The sequence below is a fragment of the Coccomyxa subellipsoidea genome, assembly GCF_000258705.1.
Source record: "Coccomyxa subellipsoidea C-169, whole genome shotgun sequence".
Lineage (NCBI taxonomy): Eukaryota > Viridiplantae > Chlorophyta > Trebouxiophyceae > Coccomyxaceae > Coccomyxa > Coccomyxa subellipsoidea.
In genome coordinates this window covers 301,665-314,113 of record NW_005178028.1, presented here as the reverse complement: position 1 = coordinate 314,113, position 12,449 = coordinate 301,665, and the positions used below count along the sequence as shown (strand labels likewise).

The window sequence follows — 12,449 nt, the reverse complement described above, 5'->3', positions numbered from 1 at the left end:
CCCCGGGTGTACCTGACTGAGTGCTGCTTGACCCAGGGACCGTAATGAGTTCACTGCCAGACCCTGAGCATGCTCGGGTAGCTCGGGGCACTATGCAGCAGACAAACAACCCTCTGTCCTTGTGGTGGAACAACGAACAACCGCATGTGTGGCTCCAGAAGCTTGCAAGCGCTGATGATCTGTGATTAAGATGCATCAGAATGCACATGCGTATGCAGACTGCAGCGCAAATGTCATTCCTGGAGTGAGAAAGCAGGTGCACTCCGCACCTGCAGAGAGCCAGCAGGTTGCGCTCGGCAGCCACCGCCTCGGCCCGCGATGTGGGCTTCCATCTTGTGTACCTTACATACCTGCAGTGCAGCCCCAACATAGCCTTGAATTCAACTGTCACCTGCAGCTTTCCTGCCGGGCCAAGTGCTGCATCAAGTGCATGGGCAGCTGCCAGGCTCTGCAATGTCTTGCGAGCACAGATCAGGATCTGACAATGCTGTGAGAACAGGCAAGCAGCAGAATAGAACGATGCAGCAGTTTCTCATTAAGAGGGCTGGGAGGCTTGTGAGGCCACAAAGCAGTCAAAGCGGGGAGCGGTGAGCAGCAAGAACTCAAGCACACCAGGGAAGGCTGGTTGTGGATGCTTCAGCAGTGGCAGGAGAAATGCTGGCCATGAGATCTTCGAGAGCAGGGCTGACTCGTCTCCAGGTGCTGCCGAGGTGCGCCAGAGCATCCCTCCGCAGCCTGGGATGCTGCTGCTTCCTGCTCACAGCCTCCTCCCCAGACTGTAGCGATCGAAGGCTGGAGATCTGCGGTGACCATGTGCTCAATAGTCTCGCAAATTTCCCCATAATGAGTTGTCCTGCTGAGTACGCTTGCACTGTGCCTCCTGCCTTTGTTCACTTTGACTAGCGGGAAATGTTGGCCTTGAGCGCCTCAGGACTGAATAAATTACACAAAGTAAGGTTCTACATTGAATTGCACTCGCCAAGCAGATGCGTTTCAAGCTTGAAAACGCGAAACAGTTCTTACGATGACTACTACGAGCACGTCCTTCTCACTATTAAAAGAAGCATCCAGCCAATAATAATGATATCACGATTTGTTCAAATCGTTGCCTGAAGATTCTTCAGAAGATGAAGCAGTATTGACAATAATTGGGGCCAAGCCACACCTGCTGGAGCAGACGTTTGAACGGAAGGAATCTCGCGTGCCGAGGAATCTTGAGAATATTTGCCTGCAGGCTATGTTACAGGTGTAGGATTACTCCTGTCTCGTTGGAATTGTGCTGCTGGTTCAATCTGAACTCCTTGACTGCATACTCGGAGGACACTTCATCATCATAACGTCATGATTATGCTGGGCTTCTCGCAGCTTCCCATGCACGCAGCTTCTCCCTTGGAGCTCTTTCAATTTTGCGAGTTTACGACGAAGACCCTCAGGTGCATGACATTAACTGTCATGCTTTTCACGCTGGGCAGCCATGTGGAGGCTCACATTCTCATACCACAGCGGCCGCAACCGCAAGTTGCTAGCACGCATGCGTATGAGCTGTAGCATGTAAATCATTGCAATGCAACGACTGCGACAAGCACCTGTGCGAAAAGTGTCTCACATTCTTCCATCCAGGTCTTCCGCCTGTCATGGAAGGGCACTACCAATGGTAATTTACCATTGACTGCTCCCAAAAGGACTACTGTGACTGTGAACTGCATATATTTTGAGTGACCCACGGGCCAAACTTCTTCAGCTGCACATTGCCTGGGATACAAATAGAGAACTTGCACCTTCTCTACTCCCTGTGCATTGCACATGGTGATACATAAGTGCTCGAGCGCTTTCCTGTCTACACTAGCCAATGCTTCAAGCAATTACAAGCCTCTTAGTACTGCAGCCGGTGTGCAGCAGTCAGTGCTGTCTGCGCAAAGGGCGCCTTTCAATCAGCCAAAAGAAGGCAAGTAGGAATACAGCAATCTCCCAAAGACCCAGCATAAGTACACAAGATCCAGAGAATGGCGCCCATGATCATGACTGCATAGGGCAAGCATAGGACCGAGCAAACCATTTCCGGGCAATCCTGATCACTCATCAAGTCATCCATGGGAAGTGGAAGTGTCAGCAGCCACTTACAGTAAAGAATATACCCGTACTGTCTCTAATTCTTAGTCAAATATTAAATAATTATTTGGAAAAAGGGTCGAAAAATAATTTTCTATCTCTGAAAATATCAGGGGCCCTAGAAATTTTGATGGCGGATTAGGGCAGCTCTCAATAAGGGCATTCCATTGCGCATGCTAGGATCCACCCCTGCTATAGAACACGTGACAGGTTTGACCATTGTGTGCAGGGATTTGTGGATGCTGCCCAGCAGTAACATTAAAGTTCTTGCCATGAGCGACCGTGTAGCGCGCAGCACTACAACAGATTGCAGGAATGATTCTTACACTGCAGACTGGAATGCATGCACAACAAAAAAAGCTACTTTCTGGCTCAGACAAGGGAAACCATTTGTGATCAACCCTTACGTATTGCTTTCAACGCAAACCACATATAGCAAGACTCAATTGCAGCACTTCTGCTTTTCCGGCATCGTCTATTGTACATCATCCAAGCGCTTTCATGCCAAGAAGCAACAAGCGCAAGACCTTAGGTTGTCCTGAAAGGAGCACCACAAAGTCGTCAGCTCTTTAGAGCATAGCTAGACTGCAGCCTACATCTCCTGGTGGTGTGCTTTTTCTCAGCCAAAAAGGAGCACTGACCTTGTAGCTTCCGGAGGCCTGCAAAACGCAGGCCTGCCGGCTTGGCCTGCCCGAGCAAAACTCTCGGCAGATCCCACACGACAAGGGTTCAAATTTCAACCATGATCCCTAGGCCCTGAACCCTAAATATATATGTGCACCCTTCTCCCCAGACCGTACATATTGGGTAGGGGGTTCGAGAAGGCTCGCCAGCGCTATGACTTATAAGGGCTTGTTTGGGTGTCCAATTGGGGGCCAGATGGGGCCAATTCAAGCGGGGAAAAACTACATTCACAGCCGGAATTGTGATCCAAACAAGCCGGAAATGCCCCTGGTATTGATAGTGCAGCGGTGGTCTTCAAGTCCTGGGAACAGTGCCTAGGAGCCGAACAGGCACTCGGTACTGCACTGGGAAGGAGGAAAGCCGCCCAGAGACCTCAGCCGGCAGCCTCCCCTGGCAGGCCCAGACAGGCACACCTGCAGCAATGACACTCAAGATTCGGGGTCTCTTTAGGGAACATTAGGGTTTTAAAGGGTTTACACCCCTTAAAAAGCTAGTGTGAAAAGCTTCCAGCAGAGCACAAATTTGCAGCCTCCCATTGCAGGCCCAGACAGGCACACCTGCAGCGGTCACATTTCTGGGTTTGTCAGGGTTTCATCAGGCTTTGTAGGGTTTTGATGTAGGGCTTACACCCTTTAAAAAGCGAGTGAAAAAGTGTCTGGCAGAGCGTAGCCAGCATCCAGGCGCAGTTTCACGTCTGAGGGATTTGGGTGTCTGGGGTGGGCTTCGTAGGGATTACTTAGCGTGTGCACCAATTCCAAATCATGAGTCAGCTGCAGTGGCAAGTGCCGTAAGTTTCTTGCAGTGCACGACCGGCAATGTCCCTACGCAGGCTCACAGAGGGCCCCTAACACCTCTCACTAACGTGCTTCCACGCAGAATCCATATTCCCTCCCAAAGCTTTGAGCTGTAAGCACCCAGCCTGGCCATCAGCAATCCTCTGAACGCAAGGGGTTTGGCTTAAGTCAGGGTGTTTATGGTAGGGTTGCTCATGGGTTCCAGGCTTTCGCACCAGGTACTCTTTGCCGTCCAGGGGGCAGTTGGAGGCCGTCTTGAAAGCCCCCTGTTCCGCGAAGCATACGTTGATGGCGGAGGCGGTGCCCAAGATTGCCAGGGCCCACAAGGCGAACAGCAACAAGGCAAATTTGAAGGAAGCCATCGTCGATTGTCCTGCAGCAACACACATTTTGTTGTCAGCCAGTATGCTTTTCTACTATCGAAACACAATAAAGAGGTAGATTTGCGCTTGTGAAGTGCCTTGTTGGACACAGGTGAGGCACATTTCTTGGGAAGAAAGCTTCCCGACACGCCCTGAATCTCGGAGTTTGACGTCAGGGAATGACGGACACTCTCGAAAATTTGATGTCAGGGCCCCCAAACGCAATCATGAGTTCCCTATAAATCATATAACGTTGTACGTGTGGAACCAATGCATACGACAGAGTGCCTCTGTGGCAAGGCTCGTCCAATGCTCAAGATCGCTTCCTCTGGCAGGCTGACATACGTGGCCTGACTTGCAGCAGCAGGTACCTATCAAGAAGTAGAAACACCATATGGACGCATGTGTATGTTCATGCATCTATTTTCGGCAAATTTAGCTGTGCGAAGCCAGGGCATGCCTGTACAGATGTCGTCGATGGACTCGTAGGCGATGGTATATAGCGGCACGAGGGCGTTGCAGTGATGTCGCTGAAAATTTTTAAATTGATCCGTTTTTAAGCGACTGGCAAAGTTTATCCTTGTCGGTCTCTAAACTTCTGATGCGGCTGCCGAATCTGCGGTACGGTCGAGGCGAAGCTGGCCGAGCAGGTGCCCCTCAAAAAGAACCTCGGCTCATGTCGACATCATTGTGCTGCATGCAGGGGTTTTCATTTATAGAATTTCTCACACAAGCTGGGCAAAGACAGACCTACACGGCCTTTGCGCGTGCTCGCACAGCTTCTGTCTGCAGCCACACCTGCTGGACTGCTTGTGTTCTTGCCAGACCTGAACGGATCTAGCGGAACATCAGAAAGTGCTGAGAGCAATGAAAGCTTATTGCAGGATCAGGATAACTTGAGGAACAAGAGCAAGGAATTTGATGTGCTAGCGACCCGTCTCACCACTGTCCAGTCTGAGGCTGCCCCGGCCTGCTGGAGGTGGGTGCATGCTCTCTCCTGCTCTTCACATTCGTCGCTTGGGCGATCTTGATCTGCGATCTTGCTGCGATGAGTCAGGGAACCAGAAGTCAGTCGAAGCGCCCAGCGCAGGGCAGCCCAGGGCAGTCAGATGAGGAGATGGAGCCGCCCCTCCACGATCTCCTTCTTGCAAAGGTCGAGTCTATGATCCACGGCCTGGAAAGCAAGCTTGACAGTAAGTTGGACGAGAAATTTGGGGCCCTCTTCCCTCAGCTGAAGGCAGAGCTCAAGGCAGAGCTGAAAACCGAGCTGAAGGATGAGGTGGTGGCTGAGCTGAAGGCAGAGCTGCTGCCTCTCCTGCGCGCTGAGCTGGCCAAGGACACGCAGACCAGAGCCGCCTCCAACGATGAAGCAGTGGTGAACAAAGTGCACCATCTGGAGTCTGTGGTGGAGTCTCAGGCCCGCCAAGCCAGGAGTGCCAACCTGATCTGCCATGGTCTGGCAGAGGACAACACAGAGAATGTCTCAGCCCGCGTGGCAGCGCTGTTTGACAGCAACAGCGGCCCCCCTGCTGTTGTCAGCGAAGCTTGCCGCCTCGGTGCCCCCAGCGCCACGCGCACCAAGCCGCGCCCCGTGCTCATCAGCTTCAGCGGCGTGGCAGCCAAGCACGCTGCCCTCAAGCACAGCAAAGCCCTGCGCCAGCGCCAGATTTTCCTGGATCCCGACCTCACCCCGCAGCAGCAGCGCATCCGCGTCAGCATGCGCCCACACTATGTCGCCCTGAAGACAGCCGGCAAGCAGCCCTTCTGGCGCGAGGAGCGCCTCTTCGTCCGGGAGGGCGACCGCGTGCGTGAGCACATGCCTGTGCCTGGGCCTCCCCCGGCTGCCGCGCCGGGCGCCGCTGCCGCCCCGGGTGCTGCCACTGCCGGGCCCTCTCAGGCCGCGCCTTCCTCCCCCGGCCGCGCCGACTCCTACGCCGAAGCAGTGCGCCGCTAGGAAGTCTCCAGCCGCCTATCGCTGCGTATATTGTCCTGGAATGTCAATGGCTTACATGCTAGCAAAATATCCTTGTGGGACACGGCAGCCTATCTTGACCAGTTCGATATTGTACTTCTGACTGAGGCCCGTTGCTTGACCTGGGATGACTCGATCTTGCCTCACCACTCTGTGACTTTCACGGCTGCTAGTGAAGAGGGCAAGGCGGGTGAAGGCATTGTTGTTGCGGTTCGGAAGCACCGTGATTACCACGCACAAGACTGGGTGTCAGACACTGACAGTGCCTTATGGGTGAAAGTGCAGTTTGAGGGGGACTCTACACCGCTGCTGATTGGCTCCAGCTATGTGCCTCCAGCGGGTTCCCGGCAATTGCACACTGTGGACCTGACCAGTCGATTTACGGGCTTATGTGCAGAAGTTGTTGCCGCTCGTGCTCAGGGCAATGTGATCCTGGCAGGAGACTTCAATGCTCGTGTGTCAAATTTGCCTGACGCTGATGACAGCAATACTCGAGGCTGCACTGATGAAGGTGTCAATGCTCATGGGCTGCGCCTGTTAGATTTTTGCAAGGAAACTGACATGCTCATATGCTCTGGCAGAGTGCTAGGAGACCTTGAAGCAGTGCCTACCTTTAAGGCCAGAACCCATACTCAGGCAACTAGACCTGATCATGTTCTCGTTTCCGCTGATGCGCTCCCCTTGATTTCTCATCTTGTTGTGAACACTGGTAGAAAAGACTCTGATCATCATCCTATTGAGATGACGTTGCAAGTGAATGTGGCTGCCAGTGTTCCCTTACCATGTATTGGGGCGCCATTGTCACGAGTGAAATGGCAGCCCAGTGCTAGGAATGCGTATGCTGCTGCTTTGCGCAATGTTGCTAGTGCAAGTCTTGACGCCTGCACAGGCCATGCTGTGGCTGGGGAACTTGATGCAGCCTTTCAGACCCTGGAGGCGGGGATCCGGGAGGCCGCAGCCGCGAACAGCATGCCGGCCCGCACCGGGCGCCATCAGCGCAAGGCGCGTGCCGACGCGCCCTTCTTCGATTCGGAGTGCCGCCAGCTTAAACGGGACGTCCGCGCCCGCGCGCGGTGCGGGGGCGATCCAGCCGAAGTGCGCGCGCTGGAGCGTGCCTACCACAACACCGTCCGCCACAAACGGCGCGCTCATCGGCTCGCGCAACTGCGCCGCCTGCTTGATGATTTGCACAGTGACCCCCGAGCCTTCTGGAAGCGGCTCAAGTCTCAGCAGTCTGATATACCTGAGCAGCTCAAGCCAGTGCAATTGTGGGCTGGCTATCTCAAGCGGGTTGCAAACTTGCAGTTGCCACTCATTGCTGAGCTGCCCCACTTGTCTTTCCCTGTCCAGCCCAGTGCTCCTGTTGCCCATGTTGATGCTCTCAATGCACCCATCTCTCTTGGGGAGGTGCTTGCTGGGCTCAAAAGTTTACACAATGGTCGTGCCACCGGAGTGCAAGGTTTACCAGCTGAGCTGTTTCGGTATGCAAAAGATGAGCGGGCGCCAGGCATGCCTCCTCCGGAAAATGTCCTGGCGCCTGCTTTGGTGGCTGTGCTGAACTCTGCATTTGTGGCTGGGCAAGTGCCACCCTCTGTGAATGGTAGCCTGATCACCCCTGTGCACAAGAAAGGCAGCAAGCTTGACATGCTCAATTATAGACCCATTGCCGTTACTGAGCCCATCATGCGCTTGTATGCTGGCATATTGAATTCTCGTATTCTGAAGTACACAGAGGGGGCTGGATTGCGTGCAGCCACACAGGCTGGCTTTAGGCCAAAACTGTCTACGGCCCACCAGCTATTCACCTTGCAGCATTTTATCGACCGGCAAAACCATGCTAAGCAGCCCTTGTATTGTTGCTTTCTTGATCTGAAGGGTGCTTATGACAGAGTGAATCGGGTGTTGCTCTGGGAGAGTCTGCGTCGCCTGGGCATTGATGGCCGCCTGCTCTCTGCCATTCAGTCTTTGTATGCCAATTCTACGGTTGCCATTAAGATTGGGAGCAGGAAGGGTCCTAGTTTGCCCTCTGAGACAGGATTGAAGCAGGGTTGCCCCCTTAGCCCAACGCTGTTTGGCTTGTTTGCAGATGGCCTGCACAGGCACTTGCTGCAGAGGTGCCCTGGGGTTGGCCCGCAGTTGCGTCCTGGCAGTTGTGTACCAGATCTAGGCTATGCCGATGACTTTGCTTTGCTCGCCACCACACCTGCTCATTTGCAACGCTTGATTGATGCAGCTGCTGAGTTTTGTGAACAAACGGGAATGGTCATCAGTGTTGACAAAACAAAGATTGTGGTGTTCTCTTCAAGTTTGCCAGAACCTTTTCAATGGCTTTGTGGTGGTGCGCCTTTACATTGGGTTCAGCAGTTTGAGTACCTGGGTGCCCTTTTTGACGGTGCCCAAGGCATTAATCTCACCTTTGGCAAGCTTCACAGGAACATGTGGGGTGCGTGGGCACAGCTCAGGCAGCAATATGGGAAGTTGCATTGCAGCATGTCAGCTGGCCTGTTGTTGCGCCTATATGATGCATGTGTGCCGCCGACTGCCTCCTACGGTTGTGAGGTGTGGGGCCTGCGCAGCCTTCCTGGTGGCGACAGCCGGCGGGGCCGGGCTGCCTTGGCCTCCTCTCACCTGAAAATTCTGAGAGACATTGCTGGCGTCCCCACCTCTGTGCATGGTGCCATCTTGCAAAAGGAGTTGAATCAGCAGACCCTTGATTGTGTGTGGTGGCGGCGCATTATCAAGTTCTGGAACAATTTGGCTGCCTTGCCTGCAAATAATTTTCACAGGCAAGTGGCCCTTGATGATTGTTGGGATGCCATAACCCGTAATGTTAAGAATTGGGCTTGGGCCTTCATGCGGGGCTTGCGCCGGATTGGGTATGAGTTTGTTATTCGGTTTGACACCCTTGTTCCTGTGGAAGTTGATGCTGTGATGCAGCTGCTAGATGCGCAAGCACTGCAGGTTTGGGATGACATTGACATTTGCCCTAGGACCTGCCCGTCCAGCAATGCCACCTTGTGTACATATCACAGATGGTTTGCTAGGCCAGCTTGTGTGCGCCACCCTTGCCAGCTCTTACAGCAGCCTTTGAGTGCCCGTTGCTTGCGTATACTGTTGAAGTTCAGGATGGGTTGTCATAGTCTGCCCAATGTCTCGGGCCGCTGGGCAAGGATTCCCCGGCCCCAGCGTTTGTGCATGCGTTGTGCCCAGCAGGTTATTGGGGATGAGCGCCACCTTGTGTTTGAGTGCCCTGCCTTGCAATCTGTTCGGGACAGATATCCTGGGCTGTTTGGTGCAGCCATTGTGACGATGCAGCAATTCATGTGGCAGTTGGACATTGTTGGTGTTGCACATTTTGTGATGGATTGTTTTGATTATTTGGATGCTGCCAGTTCATCCAATCAGCCCTAGGCGGCTGGAGTGATGTAATCTTCCTTCCTTCCTTCCTTCACATTGCAGATCTGTGGGAAGTCTGCCAATCCTACAGAGAATGAGCCTGTGCAGCTTCTCACTTTTGAGAGCATGCCAAGAGGATGTGTGTGGAGTGATAGCATTGTTAATGGGGCATCAGAGGCCCATCATTGTTGTGTGCACTGCAGAAGTGCACACAAATGCCATGTTGAGAGAGTCAAAGAGGCTGACTGTCTCTCTGAGGGACGCCACAATGGGTTAGCCTGCTTCTTGCAGGTGAGTGCAAGCTGTGTCCTACTTTCGTTGTTGCAATTGCCAATGCTTGTTCTGTTGCAAATCGCTTGCATGCATCTAGGATGTGGCTGGAATTACCTGGCCTCCAAAACGTTGACTCATGTGTCTTGGCCACCGTATGAATTCGCCGGCGCGCAATTCGACCAATTCCTTTGTGTCAGCTTTCTGAAAGCGTTGGCATCGCAACTTGGCCAATACCTTTGTCTTAGCTGCGGATATATAGGTCATGTTGCCAAGAGCTCAACGTAAGCTGCCAAGATCGCAGGTCTCTCCAAGGACCGGCGCAGAGGTTTTAACTCCTGCTCAGCACTCTCTTTTGCGCCTGAGCTGTGTTCCCTGCATGGCCTGCTCCCACTCCTGCATGTGGAGGTTGCAACTGGGCAATTAAAAGCAAGGCAGCCTATTTTTTCTTCTTTATCGATAGTATGTAATCTCTTCACGAATAACTCGATCGGCCCCACATACCCGTGTACACGTACATGCTCCTGTATCCAGTGACAGGTCGATGTTAAGGTCATTATCAAACAATTAAGAGCAGCACGGTTTGGTGGCGACTTTGGTGCACTCTCAAGGCTGGTGGCACCCAGGTCCCAAGAGAAACCCCGGGTAGGCTGCATCCAGGCAGGCACAATCATATTCGACTGCCCCTTACATATTGCCGGAGGCTGGTACAAGTGGGGCAAAGGCAACATAAGTGTGCTTGCCATCCTTGCAATAAAAATTGCTCCAACCTCCCTCTCGATTGTTTGATTTGCGACAAGCAATTATCGCTGGTGTTTTTCCGCAGTCGTATATAGACAATAAGTCAAATATAATAAATTTGCGCAATAAGCACGCTGCCATCCTGCTTGCTTCCCTGTGCAAGCAGTGTGTTGCTTGCCCTGTATCTCTGCATAATTCAAAACAAACCTTGCTGCAGCATTATTGCACCGCAATGTACACAACAGGTGCCCGGAATGAACCTTGAGCTTTTTTTTCCAGTTTTGTCTGTGGCACTTTTCTATTGGCTGATAGATATGGTCTCACAATATGCTGCTCTCCGGACTTCCTCAGGCTGCGCTTGCTAATAAATCATCTACTTCCCACTCTCCAGGTTGGCCCTGTCTTCGTTGACCCCATGTCACTTGAATGCTGACGCCTAAGTCTCAATAATGATGAAGCAGTCCCAAGCAAAGCAAGTTGCGCCGTGCATTCTTTTCGCGTCTGCTGTTTGCACGGCGCTTTGTCAGCAGGAAGCAGTCCTGCAAGCATTGCATAAGCTAACTCGTACTTGCAATCAGTGGTCTTGGCCAGTGCACAAGCAGCAGTACACACGGGAGATTGCAGCAATCTCAGAAGGACACATATGATCTGATAGCGGGGATGTCAGGCAGGATAGGATGAAACAGTGGCTTCAGGAGCATTAGATGACCGACCTATCAGCAGATCTCCCACACCCATGCTCTGCTGTGTCTTTTGTCCATGGTGTGGGTGCTAAGGCTGGATGTGGATCAGAGGCCACAGCTGATGCAACTGCTGCTGGCAACTCAAGAGGGAATAATATGTTGGCTCTTCCTGTGCTCTCCACGCTGTGCTGCCTGCTTGATGTACGCTGCGGTAGTTGCCGTTCCTGATTGCTTTCCGGCTGGAGCTGTTGTGGCGTTAGGTGCTGATCCAAGGAGACGTTGGTCCTGCCAATGCTTTCGATGCTATGCTGCTGTACTAGTCTGTCCATTGTGTACATCATCCTAGAAGACCTGGCAGCCAGTGCGACTGGTAGAACTGGTGAGCGCAGACTGGCAGCAACCAGGACTAGGGCGATCTGAACAACACGTGCCCGGCTGCTAAGCATCTTGAACATGGTGTGCGACTGCGTGCTACGTCTTTTGCTACCAGATATCCTTTTGTGGTGCACCAATGCTCCTCGATCACTCACACTTTGAAATGGTGTCGCAAAAGACGCCGTCACTTGACACGGGATCTGCGGCGGCCCACTTTTTCGGCCACTGGCAGCCTATCGTGCTGATCGTGTTAATTGAGAGATTGCAGGGCTATGCAAATATGCTAAGTGGAGGTACAAGGGCACCGGAGATGCTGGGTCAGGACCGCATCCCTGGGAGAATCGTGTTCGCGCGCAAAACCTGACGTGCGGTCCCCCGAGTTTGGAAGCTGCCGTCACCGGTTACTCAGCACAGTGGCTCTCTTCCTTTCCAGAGATTGCACGCTCAGTTTGCACCTACTTCGATCTTAGTTTCACTAAGTTGATTTAAATGCAGATTTTGGAGGGAGAAGCCGTTGGCCAGGTTTCATCCTTCCCTGATGTTCATCGTCGTGGGAAGAAATGCAGAGGATGCATTTGAGCTATGACGCGAGCTTCCAGAACTGTATCAGCAATCCATGATGGATGTTGAGGAAGACGAAGATCTGGGATTTCCCTTTTCAGCTCTCGAAGTCCAAGCGGGGTAAGGCCCACGATGTGCACCCGGATTGACTCCCGTCTCGCAGCTGCACCGCAGCATTTTGTAGACCCTTCTGTGGCTACGCCTAGACATAGTAAATTTGCTACGCACCCACCAGCAATTTATGGTCATAGCGGCACCATCATGTCTCCTCTTCCATCATACTTGTGTCGTCGGGACGAACCACAAACAGAAATCTCTGATATTAGGGAGGATTATGTTGTCATCTAAGGATTAAGACACCACAATGATAAAGTTCAGGGGTCTCTATTGCCTGACACCGTTCTTCTGGCCTTTGTTGATGCAGGGAAGAATGGGATGTGCAGAATCTTGTGAAGGCCCCCAACAACGCTGGGCGACGGCTCGACATTTCAAGCACTTCGTC

The 12,449-nt window shown here is 52.7% G+C and overlaps 3 protein-coding genes across 3 annotated transcripts; 1 reads left to right on the top strand and 2 right to left on the bottom strand.

Annotated features, from left to right (window-relative positions):
• Positions 1-4,997: 4,997 nt before the first annotated feature.
• On the top strand, positions 4,998-5,903 carry COCSUDRAFT_43858 (hypothetical protein; the record flags this gene model as incomplete). Its single annotated transcript, XM_005644898.1, has 1 exon — positions 4,998-5,903. The coding sequence occupies one exon, from the start codon at positions 4,998-5,000 to the stop codon at positions 5,901-5,903; it is 906 nt and encodes a 301-aa protein (XP_005644955.1).
• Positions 5,904-6,200: 297 nt separating this feature from the next.
• COCSUDRAFT_33967 (hypothetical protein) lies at positions 6,201-6,952 on the bottom strand. The gene has a single exon (XM_005644897.1). It carries the CDS (start codon positions 6,912-6,914, stop codon positions 6,723-6,725), a length of 192 nt encoding a protein of 63 aa, XP_005644954.1. The 5' UTR covers positions 6,915-6,952; the 3' UTR covers positions 6,201-6,722.
• Positions 6,953-10,266: 3,314 nt separating this feature from the next.
• On the bottom strand, positions 10,267-11,236 carry COCSUDRAFT_33966 (hypothetical protein). The gene is made up of 2 exons (XM_005644896.1): positions 11,042-11,236; positions 10,267-10,867 (listed from the first exon to the last, which is right to left on the bottom strand). The coding sequence occupies exon 2, from the start codon at positions 10,467-10,469 to the stop codon at positions 10,275-10,277; it is 195 nt and encodes a 64-aa protein (XP_005644953.1). The 5' UTR covers positions 10,470-10,867; positions 11,042-11,236; the 3' UTR covers positions 10,267-10,274.
• Between the last annotated feature and the right edge of the window lie 1,213 nt (positions 11,237-12,449).

Excerpts from the sequence above, each read along its gene's own strand:
- COCSUDRAFT_33967 (XM_005644897.1), bottom strand. The coding sequence starts at position 6,914 with ATGGCGCCCGGTGCGGGCCGGCATGCTGTTCGCGGCTGCGGCCTCCCG.
- COCSUDRAFT_33966 (XM_005644896.1), bottom strand. The coding sequence starts at position 10,469 with ATGGCAGCGTGCTTATTGCGCAAATTTATTATATTTGACTTATTGTCT.